Source organism: Antechinus flavipes, chromosome 2, assembly GCF_016432865.1.
Source record: "Antechinus flavipes isolate AdamAnt ecotype Samford, QLD, Australia chromosome 2, AdamAnt_v2, whole genome shotgun sequence".
Classification (NCBI taxonomy): domain Eukaryota; kingdom Metazoa; phylum Chordata; class Mammalia; order Dasyuromorphia; family Dasyuridae; genus Antechinus; species Antechinus flavipes.
The window spans coordinates 468,927,142-468,942,932 of NC_067399.1; the positions used below are offsets into that span (position 1 = coordinate 468,927,142).

Sequence of the window (15,791 nt, forward strand, 5' to 3'; positions counted from 1 at the left end):
TAGACGATTCCTGGGATCCTATCTAACTTTGAGATTCTGTGATGTTACTTGATCCTATAACCTCTCTGAGATTAGAAGTAATAATAGAAAACTTTTTATGACATTTGTTAATTTAAAAAAAAAGCAACCGGGGACTTCTGGCCAAGATGGTGGAGAGGAGGCACAAAGCTGTGTAAGCTCCGCATTTTTCTCTCAGAATCCATTTCATTACAAGCCTCTGAATTAATGCTTGACTGAAAAAAAAATCCACAAATAGTTACCAAGAGAAGACATCCTTGAAATTCGCCAGGAAAGGTCTGTTTTTATTCAAGGGCGGGACGGTTTTAGATCAGGTGCAGGCTGAGGGCTCACAGCCAAGCAGACCGGAGAGGGGGTGGGGTGTGATCTCAGCCATCTCTGGGGGGTGGGGAAAGGGGGGGAAAGCTTTGCTACAGAATTGGATACTTTGCCCTGGCAGCAAGCCAGCAGCCCAGCAGAGAAGCTAAAAACACCTGGGGTGAAGAATACAACCCCAAACAGCTGGAATCTCTCGGGACCTGACCACCCCCCACCCCACAGTGACTCAGCACGCTCTGGGATCTCAGAGCGCAGGCGCAGCACAGTCGGGCTAGTGCCTCGCTACTGCCCCGGCAGTCTGTAGAGGAAGCTCGGTAATACCACCCAGCCCCTCCCCCCAAAAAAGCAGAGTCCATTTAGGGGTTTTTTCTTTTTTTCTTTTTGCTAGTTTGTCTTTGATTCTTCTCTGACAAAATGAGCAAAAAATTGAAGAGGACTTTAACCCTTGACAGCTTCTATACAGATAGAGAGCAGACTCTAAATCCTGAGGAGACTAAAAACAGACAGTCTCCAGGTGAATCCCCAAAGGAGGAGATCATCTGTTCCTCAGCACAGATGAACCTCATAGAAGAAATTAAAAAGGCTCTCACAAGAGAGCTAGAAGAAAAATGGGAAAAGGAGAGGGAGGCTTGGCAAGAGAATCTGGAGAAGTCATCCCACTCATTTAAAGACAGAGTGGATAAAGAAATAAAATCCTTGAAAAATAGGATTAGTGAATTGGAAACAGAAAATAGCTCTCTAAAAAACAAAATTGGAGAAATGGAAAAAAATTCCATAGAACAAAAGAACTCAATTGGATAATTAGAAAAAAAGATTTTTAAAAAGTGAGTGAAGAAAATACTTCATTGAAAATCAGAATTGAACAAATGGAATTGAATGACTCGAGGAGACAAGAAGAATCAGTCAAGTAAATCCAAAAAAATCAAACAATGGAAAAGAATGTGAAATACCTTCTGGGGAAAACAACAGACCTGGAAAACAGATCCAGGAGAGACAATCTGAGAATCATTGGACTCCCAGAAAAGTATGATGAAAAAAAGAGCCTGAGGAAATCGAACTATCACTCTTTGCAGATGATATGATGGTATACCTAAAGAACCCCAGAGGTTCTACTAAAAAGCTATTAGAAATAATTCATAATTTTAGCAAAGTAGCAGGATACAAAATAAATCCTCATAAATCCTCAGCATTTTTATACATCACCAACAAAATCTATCAGCAAGAGATACAAAGAGAAATTCCATTCAAAATAACTGTTGATAGCATAAAATATTTGGGAATCTATCTACCAAAGGAAAGTCAGGAATTTTATGAGCAAAATTATAAAAAAGTCTCCACACAAATAATCAGACTTAAATAATTGGAAAAAATATTAAGTGCTCTTGGATAGGCCAAGCAAATATAATAAAGATGACAATACTCCCTAAACTAATCTATTTATTTAGTGCTATACCAATCAGACTTCCAAGAAAATATTTTAATGATCTAGAAAAAATAACAACAAAATTCATATGGAACAATAAAAAGTCGAGAATCTCAAGGGAATTAATGAAAAAAAAAATCACATGAAGGTGGCCTAGCTGTACCTAATCTAAAATTATATTATAAAGCAGCAGTCACCAAAACAATTTGGTATTGGCTAAGAAATAGATTAGTTGATCAGTGGAAAAGGTTAGGTTCACAAGACAGAATAGTCAACTATAGCAATCTAGTGTTTGACAAACCCAAAGATCCTAACTTTTGGGATAAGAATTCATTATTTGATAAAAACTGCTGGGATAACTGGAAATTAGTATGGCAGAAATTAGGCATGGACCCACACTTAACACCATATACCAAGATAAGATCAAAATGGGTCAATGACCTAGACATAAAGAATGAGATTATAAATAAATTAGAGGAACGTAGGATAGTTTATCTCTCAGACTTGTGGAGGAGAAAGAAATTTGTGACCAAAGTGAACTAGAGACCATTACTGATCACAAAATAGAAAATTTTGATTATATCAAATTAAAAAGCCTTTGTACAAACAAAACTAATGCAAACAAGATTAGAAGGGAAGCAACAAACTAAGAAAACATCTTCACAGTTAAAGGTTCGGATAAAGGCCTCATTTCCAAAATATATAGAGAACTGACTCAAATTTATAAAAAATCAAGCCATTCTCCAATTGATAAATGGTCAAAGGATATGAACAGACAATTTTCAGATGATGAAATTGAAACTATTACCACTCATGAAAGAGTGTTCCAAATCACTATTGATCAGAGAAATGCAAATTAAGACAACTCTGAGATACCACTACATACCTGTCAGATTGGCTAAAATGACAGGAAAAAATAATGATGAATGTTGGAGGGGATGCTGGAAAACAGGGACACTGATGCATTGTTGGTGGAGTTGTGAACGAATCCAACCATTCTGGAGAGCAATCTGGAATTATGCCCCAAAAGTTATCAAACTGTGCATACCCTTTGATCCAGCAGTGCTACTGCTGGGCTTATACCCCAAAGAGATACTAAAGAAGGGAAAGGGACCTCTATGTGCCAAAATGTTTGCGGCAGCCCTGTTTGTAGTGGCTAGAAACTGGAAATTGAATGGATGCCCATCAATTAGAGAATGGCTGGGTAAATTGTGGTATATGAATGTTATGGAATATTATTGTTCTGTAAGGAATGACCAGCGGGATGAATACAGAGAGGCTTGGAGAGACTTACATGAACTGATGCTGAGTGAAATGAGCAGAACCAGGAGATACACTTCGACAACGATATTGTATGAGGATGTATTCTGATGGAAGTGGATTTCTTTGACAAAGAGACCTAACTGAGTTTCAATTGATAAATGATGGACAGAAGCAGCTACACCCAAAGAAAGAACACTGGGAAACGAATGTGAACTATTTGCATTTTTGTTTTTCTTCCCGGGTTTTTTTTACCTTCTGACTCCAATTCTCCCTGTGCAACAAGAGAACTGTTCGGTTCTGCAAACATATATTGTATCTAGGATATACTGCAACATATCTAACATATATAGGACTGCTTGCCATCTAGGGGAGGGGGTGGAGGGAGGGAGGAGAAAAATCGGAACAGAAGCAAGTGCAAGGGATAATGTTGTAAAAAAAATTACCCTGGCATGGATTCTGTCAATATAAAGTTATTATTAAAAAAAAAAAAAAGCAACCATGTGTAATAGACAGTCTAAGTACATCATTTTGAGGATGAAGTAGCTAAGGCTTGGAGATTGTGCAGTTATGGGCTTAAGGGCAGAGATAAGGGGCAGTCAGAGACTGAACCCAAGAGTTCTAGCCTTTTGTTTCTTTGTTACTAGTTACTCTGACGACTTTATTTGAGTCATTTGGGAAAGCACTTGGTAACTAATAGCTAATGGTATTTATTCTTTTCCTCCAGGCTTAAAATCTCAAAATCTCTTCTCTCTTGCTTTTCATATCCAATTATAAAATTTTTGTGGTTTTTCCTTTGTAGGCTCTTAATTTAGTCCTTTTTCTTTCTTCCTGTCACAGGATTTAAAGATGTAAAAGACATTAATGATAGTCTAGTCCAACACACTTATTTCACAGATGAGGAAACTGAGTCTCATTAAAGTTATTTGCCCACAGTCATATAACTATTTAACAAAGGCAAGGAGGAATTTGAACCTAGATCTCTTTCCACGTTTAGGTCATTTTCACTTTACATGTAGAAAGCAACCTAACTGATTTCTATGTTTCTAGTTTTTTTTTTTTTCTATTTTTAAAATTTTAGATTTAAATTAAATTTGAAAAATTTATTAAAATATTTAAAAACTGACCAAGGAAGAACTAGAGATCATTATTGATCACAAAATAGAAATTTTTCATTATATCAAATTGAAAAGTTTTTGTACAAACAAAACTAATGCAGACAAGATTAGAAGGGAAGCAACTGGGAAACCATTTTTACAGTCAAAGGTTCTGATAAAGTTCTCATTTCCAAAATATATAGAGATTGACTCTAATCTATAATAAATCAAGCCATTCTCCAATTGATAAATGGTCAAAGGATATGAACAAAAATTCTCAGACGAAGAAATTGAAACTATTTCTAGCCATATGAAAAGATGCTCCAAGTCATTATTAATCAGAAAAATGCAAATTAAGACAACTCTGAGATATCACTACATACCTTTTAGACTGGCTAGAGTGACAGGGAAAGATAATGTGGAATGTTGGGAGGGGATGTGGAAAAACTGGGATACTGATACATTGTTGGTGGAATTGTGTGTACATCCAGTCATTTTGGAGAGCGATTTGGAACTATGCTCAAAAAGCTATCAAACTGTGCATACCCTTTGACCCAGCAGTGTTTCTACTGGGCTTATATCCCCAAGATATTATAAAGAAGAGAAAGGGACCTGTATGTGCAAGAATGTTTATGGCAGCCCTCTTTGTGGTGGCCAGAAACCGGAAACTGAGTGGATGCCCATCAATTGGAGAATGGCTGAATAAATTGTGGTATATGAATGTTATGGAATATTATTGTTCAGTAAGAAATGACCAACAGGATGATTTCAAAAAGGCCTGGAGATACTTACATAAACTGATGCTGAGTGAAATGAGCAGGACTAGAAGATCACTATATAGTTCAACAACAATAGTGTATGATGATCAATTCTGCTATACATGGCCCTCTTCAAAAATGAGATGAACCAAATCAGTTCCAATAGAGCAGTAATGAATTGAACCAGCTACACCAAAGAAATAACTCTGAGAGATGACTGTGAACCACTACACAGCATTCCCAATCCCCCTATTTTTGTCCGCCTGCATTTTTGATTTCCTTCACAGGCTAATTATATACTATTTCAAAGTCCAACTCTTTTTGTACAGTAAAATAACTGTGTGGACATGTATACATATATTGTATTTAACTTATACTTTTAACATATTTAACATGTATTGGTCAACCTGACATCTGAGGGATGGGGGAAGAGGGGAAAAATTGGAACAAAAGGTTTTGCAATTATCAAAGCAGAAAAATTACCCATGCATATATATATACACACATATACATACATATACATATATATATATATATCTTGTAAATAAAAAGCTATAATAAAAAATATAAAATATTTAAAAATTAATTTCCCTTAAGTACTGCTTGAAAATATCATTGATTCATCAAAAAACCTTTAATTGAAATTCTCTATTGCCTATGAAATAAAACATATTTTCTATAGCATGGCATAGCATTCAGTATTCTCCATGAGCTAACTCTAAACTACACGTTATTTTTTCTACATGTCCTTATGCTTCAGCCCAGTACACTTTGCATATTTAGTCATGTTCTTCTCTCTGCCCTGGAATTATGTTTTGCCCCTCTTCTGGACACACACACACACACACACACACACACACACACACACACACATAAACATACACACATCCATATACCCTCACCCACTCCCACATCCACTCCCCCCACAATACTGGAACGCCATCTAGACAAGTATCAAAATGGGGATTTGAATTCCAGGCCTTTTTGATACCAAAGAGTCTTTAGGACTCTTTCTTCTGCCCTGAAGTAGCTCTGGCAAATACTAACCACATTGATAGTTAGTTATCTTTTGAACATTTGAAGTGTTTGATTCTTCATTGTTGAAGAAGTGTATGGTTAACTAAGGCAGGATGAGCCAAAAATGGAATGAGGAGATAAATGGAGCTTTGAAAAGACTCATCTTTAAAGACTGTAGTTATGCAGTGCTGCAATGTTGATGGGCTGCACCTCTGGGGACTGATGCTCTGCTGCATTGTGGCCTAAGGCACAGGCATCTTGATTGCAGCTAACCCTGGGTGGGGATGAGACTTTGGGGAAAATGTTTAATGGGAACTTTCTAAAGGATGTTCTTCTAAAAAATAAATAAAGCACATGACTGAAGTCTTTCTTATACCTTCAAGTATGTGGAAATACTCAGCTCTGGTTTCATTTGTTCTTGTATTGCCTCTTAGCAAGCCCTGTGCTAGGGAAGGATGTTTGGCTCTGGGCAAAAGTGATCTAACAGATAGATGACTCCCTGGCTCATTCTGACTTGTAGCCAGCCCACTTGTTTTTTTCAGGAAGCCTGTGCTCACATTTTCTTGATAATTGGACAAGTTGGTGAACATATCCATGCAATACATTTAAGAACAAATCTACAAATTTCCTAGACCCCCTGTACCCTGCTGGGGTAAGAGCTTGCATTTGAATAGAAAAACCTCCCACATTTATTCTTAAAATCATGGGATTTTGGAGTTGAGAGAGAATTTAGAGATAATCTAGAGATAATATGATCCCTTTCTCATTTGGAAGATAAGGAAACCCAAAAGAGGCAAGTGATCTACCAAAGATCACATGGGGACCAGATGAAAATCTGGGGTGTGAAACCATGTATTCACTGTTTTTGTTTCTACTTAGGTTGTCAGAAGGTTGATCACCAGTTTAGGAAGCAGTTTGCTATTTTTAAGGAGTGGGATCTATGCCAGTGAAGGGAGAAGACCTACCTCAGTGAAATCACAGATCTTCCAAAGCATAGAAGTAAAAAGTTGTTAACATCGTAGGGGTTTAAATATCATTTATTCCCAAGTCCCTCATTTTATAGAGGAGGTTCTGGGTACAGAGTAAGTAAATGATTTCCCCAGAATTATCCTGCAACAACCCATGATTCAAACCTTTCTACCTATCACTTACTCATCCAACTCGCTTTGCTTTTGAAGTGACAGCAAGCTTTCTGTTAAGGCCAACTACTTAGCAAAGGAATGGTGTAAAAGAATTCATATTTCAAAAAGACATTGGATGAAATGAATACTTCTGATTTAATGTCAGATTTTTTTTTTGTCTTCTAATCTGTTTTATAAATCCCTTTTTCCTTAGATATTTTATGTTCTATGTTCTGACTGAAGTTAAGGTCTCTTTTAGTTCTAAGATAACATTGTACTAAATTAAACCATTCTAAATCCGAAAGTACCCCAATTTTGAGAGTCTCTGGATCTAACTCATGCTTGTTAATGTATTACTGAAAGAGTGCTAAAGTGATGCTTTTTCCTCTCACTCCCATGGGTAACATAAATGCATTTTTGTCAAGGACATTCTGGAGATGATGCCTTAATTGTAAGACTTGATTCTATAATTAAAATTTTAGTCCTATGCCAATTTTTTTTTGACCAGACCTAGTTGTATGGATCCCTCCATTTAAATATTGTAGGTAAGTTCAGCCCATTCCACCCATATGTATGTCAGGTATTCACATATCACTTTTAGAAAAACAAGTTAAATAGGAGGGAAGTCAGTTCCTTAAATAGTATATTGGTCTGATTACATGCTATACTTCTTAAAGGTGATCTCTCTAAAATTGGTGTTATTTTTCAATGTATAACTACAATTTTTTTCCTCCTGTTTAAAGACTTCTCCTTTTTGAAATATTAATAATTATTTGTGTGACACTGGACAAGTCACTGAACCTTTCTGTGATTCTGTTTCCTCATGTGTAAAAAAGGGATAATAATAACATAAACTTTACAAGGTTGTTAAAGTAAAATGAAATAACATATGTAAAGTGCTTTCCAAACTTTAAAGTACTTGTGTAAATGCTAGCTATTATTAATAAAACTAATATGATACACAGATGTATAACCTGTCGATGATATTGTTTTTGAATATTAAATTTTACATTTGAAAATATTAAATCATAGGGGAGGGGCACATAACTTATCTGCAATAAGATCTAGTAGACACTCTGGAGAGAAACGTGTCAGAGACTTAGTCACAAAGTAAAACTCATATAATAGTTTTTCCCTTGTCCATTTGAATGTATAGTTAATAGCTTCTAACCCATTTGAAAATAACTAGACAATCTTGCTGTAGATTATGTATTTGTTTGGTTAACATAAATATCATAGCAATTGAAAAAATTAAAATTAGTTTTTAATGAAAAAAGTTTATATTCTTTCTGCATGTGTTTATCCACTGTTGATCCTTTCCCTCTTCCTTTAGTCCATAGTTAATTTTTTTTCTTTTTCTTTCAGACGAAAAAGACGTAATTTCAGCAAACAGGCAACAGAAATCTTGAATGAATATTTTTATTCACACCTCAGCAATCCCTACCCCAGTGAAGAAGCCAAAGAAGAGCTGGCAAAGAAATGCAGCATTACAGTGTCACAGGTAAAATGGGACTTTCTGCTTTATCATGATCCTGAAACACTCATTCTCATAAGAAGCACAAGACATTGTAAGCAGAACCAGGCTTCTTTTTCAGTTTTTATAATGCCATCTTCCCTTATTTTACGCCACAAGAATATCCCAACTTTCCAAGTTGGTAACATTATTAACCAACAACCTCTATTCTTCCTTATATTTCTCCTTGCCATACCCTAGTTTCAACTTCATAGACGAATTCTAGCCTCGTATTTCAAATGTGTTGGGTACTTGAACTTAAGTTATAAGTTATAATTTAAAAAATCATAACACAGTAGCATCAACAGTGTTCTGTTTATCAATGTCCCCTTCTGAAATTCCTTTCTGTGTCATTGTAATATGTTTCATTGGTGATTTGGGGGGCATTGATTTGCCTTAATTCATTCTACAATTTCCTCTCCTTCCCCTACCAATTATAAAAGCCTTTTCTTGTTCCAAATATAGTCAAGCAAAATAAATCCATATCTTGCAGTGTTTGATAATGTGTATCTTATTGTACATCTCTGGGACATAAGCATCTTTAACAAAGTGAGTGGAGCTTCTATATTGGCAAGCAATAATAACAATAAAAATATGTCAATAGGTATTTGTTAAGAGTTTAATATATGCCAGGCACATTATTAAATGCTAGAGATATAAAGAAAGGCAAAAACAGACATACTTCCTTCAAAAAGCTCATATTCCAAAGAGAAAGATAACATGTTAAAATTTATGTACAAATATAAAAGAGAAATATGGGGTAAATGAAAGATCACTTCAGAAGGAAGGCACTAGTAGCAAGGGGGACTGGTAAAGATCTCTTGCAGAAGTTGGGGTGTGAGCTAATGCTTGAAGGAAAAGAGGAGGTAGAAAGATTGGGAGAGGGTATCCCAGATCTGAGGAGCTACCAGTGCAAATACACAAATTTGGGAGGTGGATTATCTTGTAGGAGGAACAATAGAAAGGCCAATGTCACTGGGTAATAGAAAAGGTGAAAAGGAATAAAGTGTTAGAAGGCCAGAAGGATAGGAAGGGATCCGGTTGCAAATGGACTTATATGTCAAACAAAAGATTTTTTTATATTATCCTGAACATAATCCTGTTAACAGAGTGACATGTTCAGACTTTAGAAAGATTATTTTGGCAAGTGAAGGGAGGATGGAATACAATGAGGAGAGTCGTAAGGCAGAGATACTAACCATAGATTATTGTATTAATCTATGCAAGAGATAGTAAGAACCTGAACTAATATGGTTACTAGTGAATGATGGGAAGGGCAATCTCCCATAGAGAGAGCTGTTGTGAAGATAGAAATGACAGCATATAGCATACTTGGGTATCTAATATGAGTATGAGTAAAGAGTTGAAGATGACAGTAATAAGGATATTAGGAAGAGGGGAATGAATTCAGATTTGAACATATTGAATTAGAATATCTATTAGAACATCTAATTTGAGATGTCCAATAGATAGTTGGTTATGGAAGACTGGAGTTAGGGAGAGATTAGGGCCAGATATGTAGATCTGAGAATTATCAGCATAGAGATGATAATTGAATCTATGGTAAATTCACCAAATGAGATAGTATGTAGAAAGAAGACCCAAGACAGCACTTTGGTGGATACATACAGTTAATGAGTATGGTTAGAGGAGGATCCAGTAAAAGAGAGATTAGTTAAGTAGAATGAAAGAGAAAACTAGATGAGAGAGCATTTCAAAGAGAAGAGGGTAATGGACATTGTTGCAAGCTGTAGAAAGAAAGGTCATGAAGGATGAGGATTGAAAAAGCCATCAAATAAATAAATATATCTCATATTTCATTATTATTATGTTTTGCAAATCACTTTATGTACATGATCATCTTTGCTTATGGGCTTGTGATAGATAGTACAACTTTTAGAATAACCATGTCACAAATGATTGAGTGACTTAATGTAAAATTTTGTAGCAAGCAGGTGGCATAATCATGGCTTAAACTTTGACTAGTTGCTGTCATTACAAATCTGATGATCTTCCTGCTGTACTTATTTTATCACCTGAATTATCTTGCTAGGACATGGAAAATAATCCTGGATTAGCTAATTTAGATGATGAACCAGAACTTTCACTGGGAAGGAATTGATTTATTTGTTGTAAAACTTAACTTAAAAATAACAATCTTCGGTAATTCCCTGTTGTTAAATAAGTATAAATTCCTCTGTTTGGCATTCAAGGCTTTCAAAAATCAGGTACGATTTCATTTTTCCAGAATTTTTTCATGTTGTTCCTTCTCTTCCTCTCTCGTTGATTCTTTATTCTAATTACCACAATCGTTATTTCAAAATTTAAACTTTCCACAACCTCTCTCCTACCTTCTCAGCTAAGGACTTCACCTGATATTTCACACCCCCCCCCCCAAAAAAAAAAAAAGAAGAAGCCATTCAAATGTAAACTTCTTCTTCCCTTCTCATTTTACAAATTACTTTGACATCATCCTCCACTATCTACTTCTTTACTCCAGTCCCTATTGAGGTGACTCTTTTCCTCATCAAGATCAAACTCCTTTACATAGACCATTGATCCCCTCCCCCACCACTTGTTTTTCCAGCAAATTGTTCCTGCTCCATCCTCTCCACTTCTGTTTTACGAACAATCTTTCCCTGTCTACTCACTATTTCCCCATATTCCAAAACAAATTTTTTTCTCCAGGTTTCCCCCATTCTTAAAAATCCCTGACTTGATTGTATTGTTCTTGCTAGTCTTCCTCTTACATTTTTTCGCCCTATTCAACTAGTCTCCCAGGAATAACTATCTGTACTTGTTGCTTCGATTTTCTCTATCTCATTCATTTCTCAATCTTTGTACTCTGGTTTCTAATTTCATAGTTCAACTAAAACTATTCTCTTCAAAGTTACTAGTTATCTCTTAAATGACAAATCTAATGGCCTTTTATTAATTAATTCTCATTGTAGCACTTGACATTTTCTCTCCTCCTGTCTGATTTCTCCTTTGTTAGAATTTTATCCACAACACATGTATCAAGTAGGTATACCCTAAAGCTGTTATGGGCCCTCTGTTCTGTTCTTTTTATACTCTCACTTACTAATCTTATCAGCTTCTATGGGTTCACGTATCTTAATATAAACGATTTCCAGACCTATATCTCCAGACTTAATTTCTCACCAGGATTCTATTCAGATATCCAGCTTGCCTAATGGACACTTCAAATTGGATATGCTAAAGGTATCCAAACTCACCAGTCTAAAACAGAAATAGTTTCCTTTAAAACTATTCCTCTTCTGAAATTCATAATTATTGTTGAAAACGCCACTGTCTTTCTGGTTACCTGGGTTTGGAAGCTTGGTGCCATTTTTGACTCCTCATTCTCATCCCACTTCTCTGGTCAGTTGCTAAATAATCTTGTTTCTTTATTCACAGTATCTCTTATATTCATTTTCTTCTCTTTATTCACATTATTGCAATCTAATTCAAGTCCTCATCACCTCTGATCCCAAGTATTTCGATTGTTTTCTAATTGGTCTCTGTCTCAAGTCTCTCTTTACTCCAATTCATCTTCCATATAGCTAGCAAAATTATTTCTTAAATCGTAGTTCTGTTCATTGACTCTTTCTCTCACTTCAGTAAATTCTGGTAATTCAGTATTATCTCTAGGATCAAATGTAAATCTCTTTAACATTTAACACTCTTCATTATATAGCCCCCTTTTTATCTTTTTAGTTTTATACATATAATTCCCTAGCAATCAGTACTGTGTTCAAATCAACTTTCTTATTATCCCTCATGCTTGATACTTCATCTTCCATTTCTTTGCCTTTGTACATTTTGATTGAAATGTTCTCTCTCCTTACGTCCACTTTTTAGAAACTCTTCTAGACTCATCTCAAGTATCCATTTCTTCAGGGGTTTTTTCCTAGGTTCCTTAACCCCAACCTGTGCCCACATATATGTATTTGTGTGTGTGTGTGTGTGTGTGTGTGTGTGTGTGTGTGTGTGTGTGTATTGTAGTTTGCCATTAGAAAGTATATTTCTTGGGAGCACAGGCTGTTTTTCCTCTCTCTCTCTCTCTCTTTTTTTAACCCTCAGCACAGAACCAGGCACATAGTGTGAGCTTAATAAATGCTTCTTGATTTATTTATTGATTCTTCTTTATGCATGTTTTGATTTGTACTATTCTAACTACTTTGTCCTTTGAAAATATCCTTCATTCTCCTACCTCAATGCCTTTGTTTACATTGTTCCCTAAGCCTTCTTTTTCCTGCTCTTGTTTTACTGCATTTCTTCTTTAATTAATCCTTTCTTTAAAAGCCCAACTCAAATTTCACCTCTTTCATCTATGGTCTGTCTATTGTAATGTCTTTTTTTCCATCAAACCTTACATAGCAATTTATTTTATAGTCATTTAATCAGTGTGGCATATTATTATATTTGTGTTTATTCAATTCATTTCAGTTTTATCTGACTTTGTATGATTCCATTTGTAGTTTTCTTGGCAAAGGTACTGGAATGGTTGCCATTTCCTTCTCATTGTATAGATGAGAAAACTGAGATAAACAGGATTAAGTGATTTGTTCAGGGTCCCATTGCCAGCCATATCTGAAGCCAAATTTGAACTCAGGTTTTCCTTGAGCCACCTAGCTGCCGAATTTGTGTTTCTAATCTTTTCTCACAGACTATAAGTTCTATGAGGGCCCAGAATGTATAAACTTATATCTCTTCCATCACCTGAACATAATGCTATGTGCATAGTATGCATTTAATAAATGTTCAAATGAATTAATTGTAATGCTTCAATATTAGATATTACTTTAAAGAAAAATGCTTTTTCATTATGACCTTTCTTTTTTTTTTAATTAAACATAGAGACCTTTGAGGTAAAGACTGGGATCTTTCCAACACTATTGTCATTACTTTTGAAACATAAGTTGACAGTTGAAAATCATTTACTTGTAGAAAAAAAAGTTGGTAGAGTATGAAAACCTTTGCAATGGAACTGTGATTTAAGGAAAAGCTGACCCTTTTTGAAACAGCGTTCCTTTGGGAGTCATATGCAATGAATTTTAACAATAGTTTCTAAATTTAAAACTCTCCAACTGTGCTTATGAGATCCAAAATACTGATCCCATCTGATTCCAGTGAGGTTTTCTTATCAATATTTTAAATCATTATATATTTAAAGGAACAATGCCTGAGGTTAGCATGTTAAGTATTAATGATTTGCCATCTCTAGTATTGGCATTATTAGCCACACAACCCCTAGAGGAACCTTTAGTTCTATAATTAAAACTCAATGTGAAGTTTGTTTTAGAAGTCTCCTATGAAATGGTTTCATATTTTGTTGTTTTTTGATTGATTGGAATGAGATCTGTTTGATTTAAGATAAATATCTTTCCAAATACATACATACATACATATATATATGTAATATATATATATATATATATATATATATATATACACATGCATATATATACAGAGAGAGAGAGATAGTATGTAGATATGTGTACCTCTCTCTTTCTCTGTCTCTCTCTCTCTGTTTCTCTCTCTCTCTCTTTCTTTCTTTCTCCATGTCTTCCTTTTTCTTTCTGTTCTCTTTCCCTCTCTGTGTCTCTCTTTTTTTCACACATACATATGATGCATGCATTCACTTAAACTTGAATTTTTTTCTTTCTGTACTGTGGCCACAGATCCATTGAGTGTAAGATTTCTTCTTTGATATTTACATATTTGTTTAAGTAGTCAAATTAGTGACTGAATCCACCAAGTTTCAAATCATGAAATTGTTATAGAATTTTTTTGGAGACTCTCTTTTTCACTTATTCTATTTTGTCTTGTAATATAATTATATTTCCATTTCTCTTATTAGAATATAAGCTGACTGAATATGGGGACTCTGTTACTTCATCTTTGAATCCTTAAAGCTAAGACATTGTAGGTGCATAATGAAATTTTTTTGATCCATATTGAATTATAGGCCATATTATTATAGCTCAAATGCAACATTATACAAATATACAACCTTACTCTGATGAGATATGTAATATTGTGTGAACTAAATAGAAAAAACTACACATGTCATGTCAATCATATTTTGTACCAGGTCATTCAGGAAAGCTATGTTCATCAGATTGAAAATGTATTTCTACCTCAAGGAATGTTTTCAGGTATTTTGGTTTATGTTTAGTTTATGCCAGATTTTCAGGCTTGTCAGTTTGTTTTTAAAGAACTCTTTAGTTGTGACATCTACTTACACAAGTTTAGTCATAGTATGCCAGAACTAGAATGATACATCAGAAATCATTTAATCCAACTTCTATTTAAACAGAAATTCCTCTTCCCCAATAAGTTCTACTTTTGGGGGTTGGGGATTAAGGGAAGTTGTCTCTAACTTGTGATAGTTAGAAGTAGCTATTATAAGGAATGACTTTAAAATTTTGCATTTCTTCAGATAGCCTTCCCAGTAGTTATTTTGAATTCATGAAGTTTCATAGTATTTAATTAATTTTTGTTTTTATAATTCTTTATTTCAAAAAATTAAATATTTAATGAATTGATTCTATTTACTTTATAGTATAATTAAAACAGCTTTGGCAAATTTGGGGGGTTTAATAAAGAAATTATGTACAGAATAAAAGACTTTTGGAGTTGTAAGGGACTTCAGAGTCATCTCTTCTAACTTATTCCTGAAACAGAAATCCCTTCTATAACATCCTTGACTAGAATTGGTTCTTCAAACACTAAGAGACTATAATCATGTTTTTTATTATTTCTCTAGGTTAAATACTCCTAAATTCTTAATGAAGAATTGTATTATATGACTCTTAATCTTTTCAGCTTTCTCATTTCCTTCCTTTAAATATGCTTTAGCTTTTCAATATTGTTTCCTAAAATGTGGTATCTAGATATGGTCTGATTAGAGAACAGAATGCCATTTCCTTCTTTCTGGATAATATGACTATTAATGCCACTTAAAACTGCATTAGTAGTTTAAATTTTTTTTTTTATTGGACCTTCAGTCTAATTGTTGATGTTGAAATTAGCGTGTTTTCTTTTACTTTTCTAGTAAGTCCGTGGAAATGATTTTTACTATGCCTACTTTTAAATTCTCATTTCTCATTTAGAATAGTATGAATTAATGAAAGTTTACTTTTTGCCATAAACTGCATTCTTTCTTGCTTCTTTTAAGTTTTTGTTTCCAAGTCCCTGAAAACTCCTTTATACTTTTCTGAGTTCCATTTTTATAAATATTTATCTTTGGTTATACACTTT

The 15,791-nt window shown here is 34.5% G+C and overlaps 1 protein-coding gene across 2 annotated transcripts in view; it reads left to right on the forward strand.

The window, feature by feature from the left end:
- PBX3 (PBX homeobox 3) overlaps positions 1–15,791 on the forward strand; it is a 293,498-nt gene that overhangs the window by 226,766 nt on the left and 50,941 nt on the right. For both annotated transcript variants that reach the window (XM_051979650.1, XM_051979651.1), the window contains exon 5: positions 8,378–8,513. In XM_051979650.1, the coding sequence (XP_051835610.1) occupies positions 8,378–8,513 (136 nt within the window). The remainder of the gene's footprint in view (positions 1–8,377; positions 8,514–15,791) is intronic.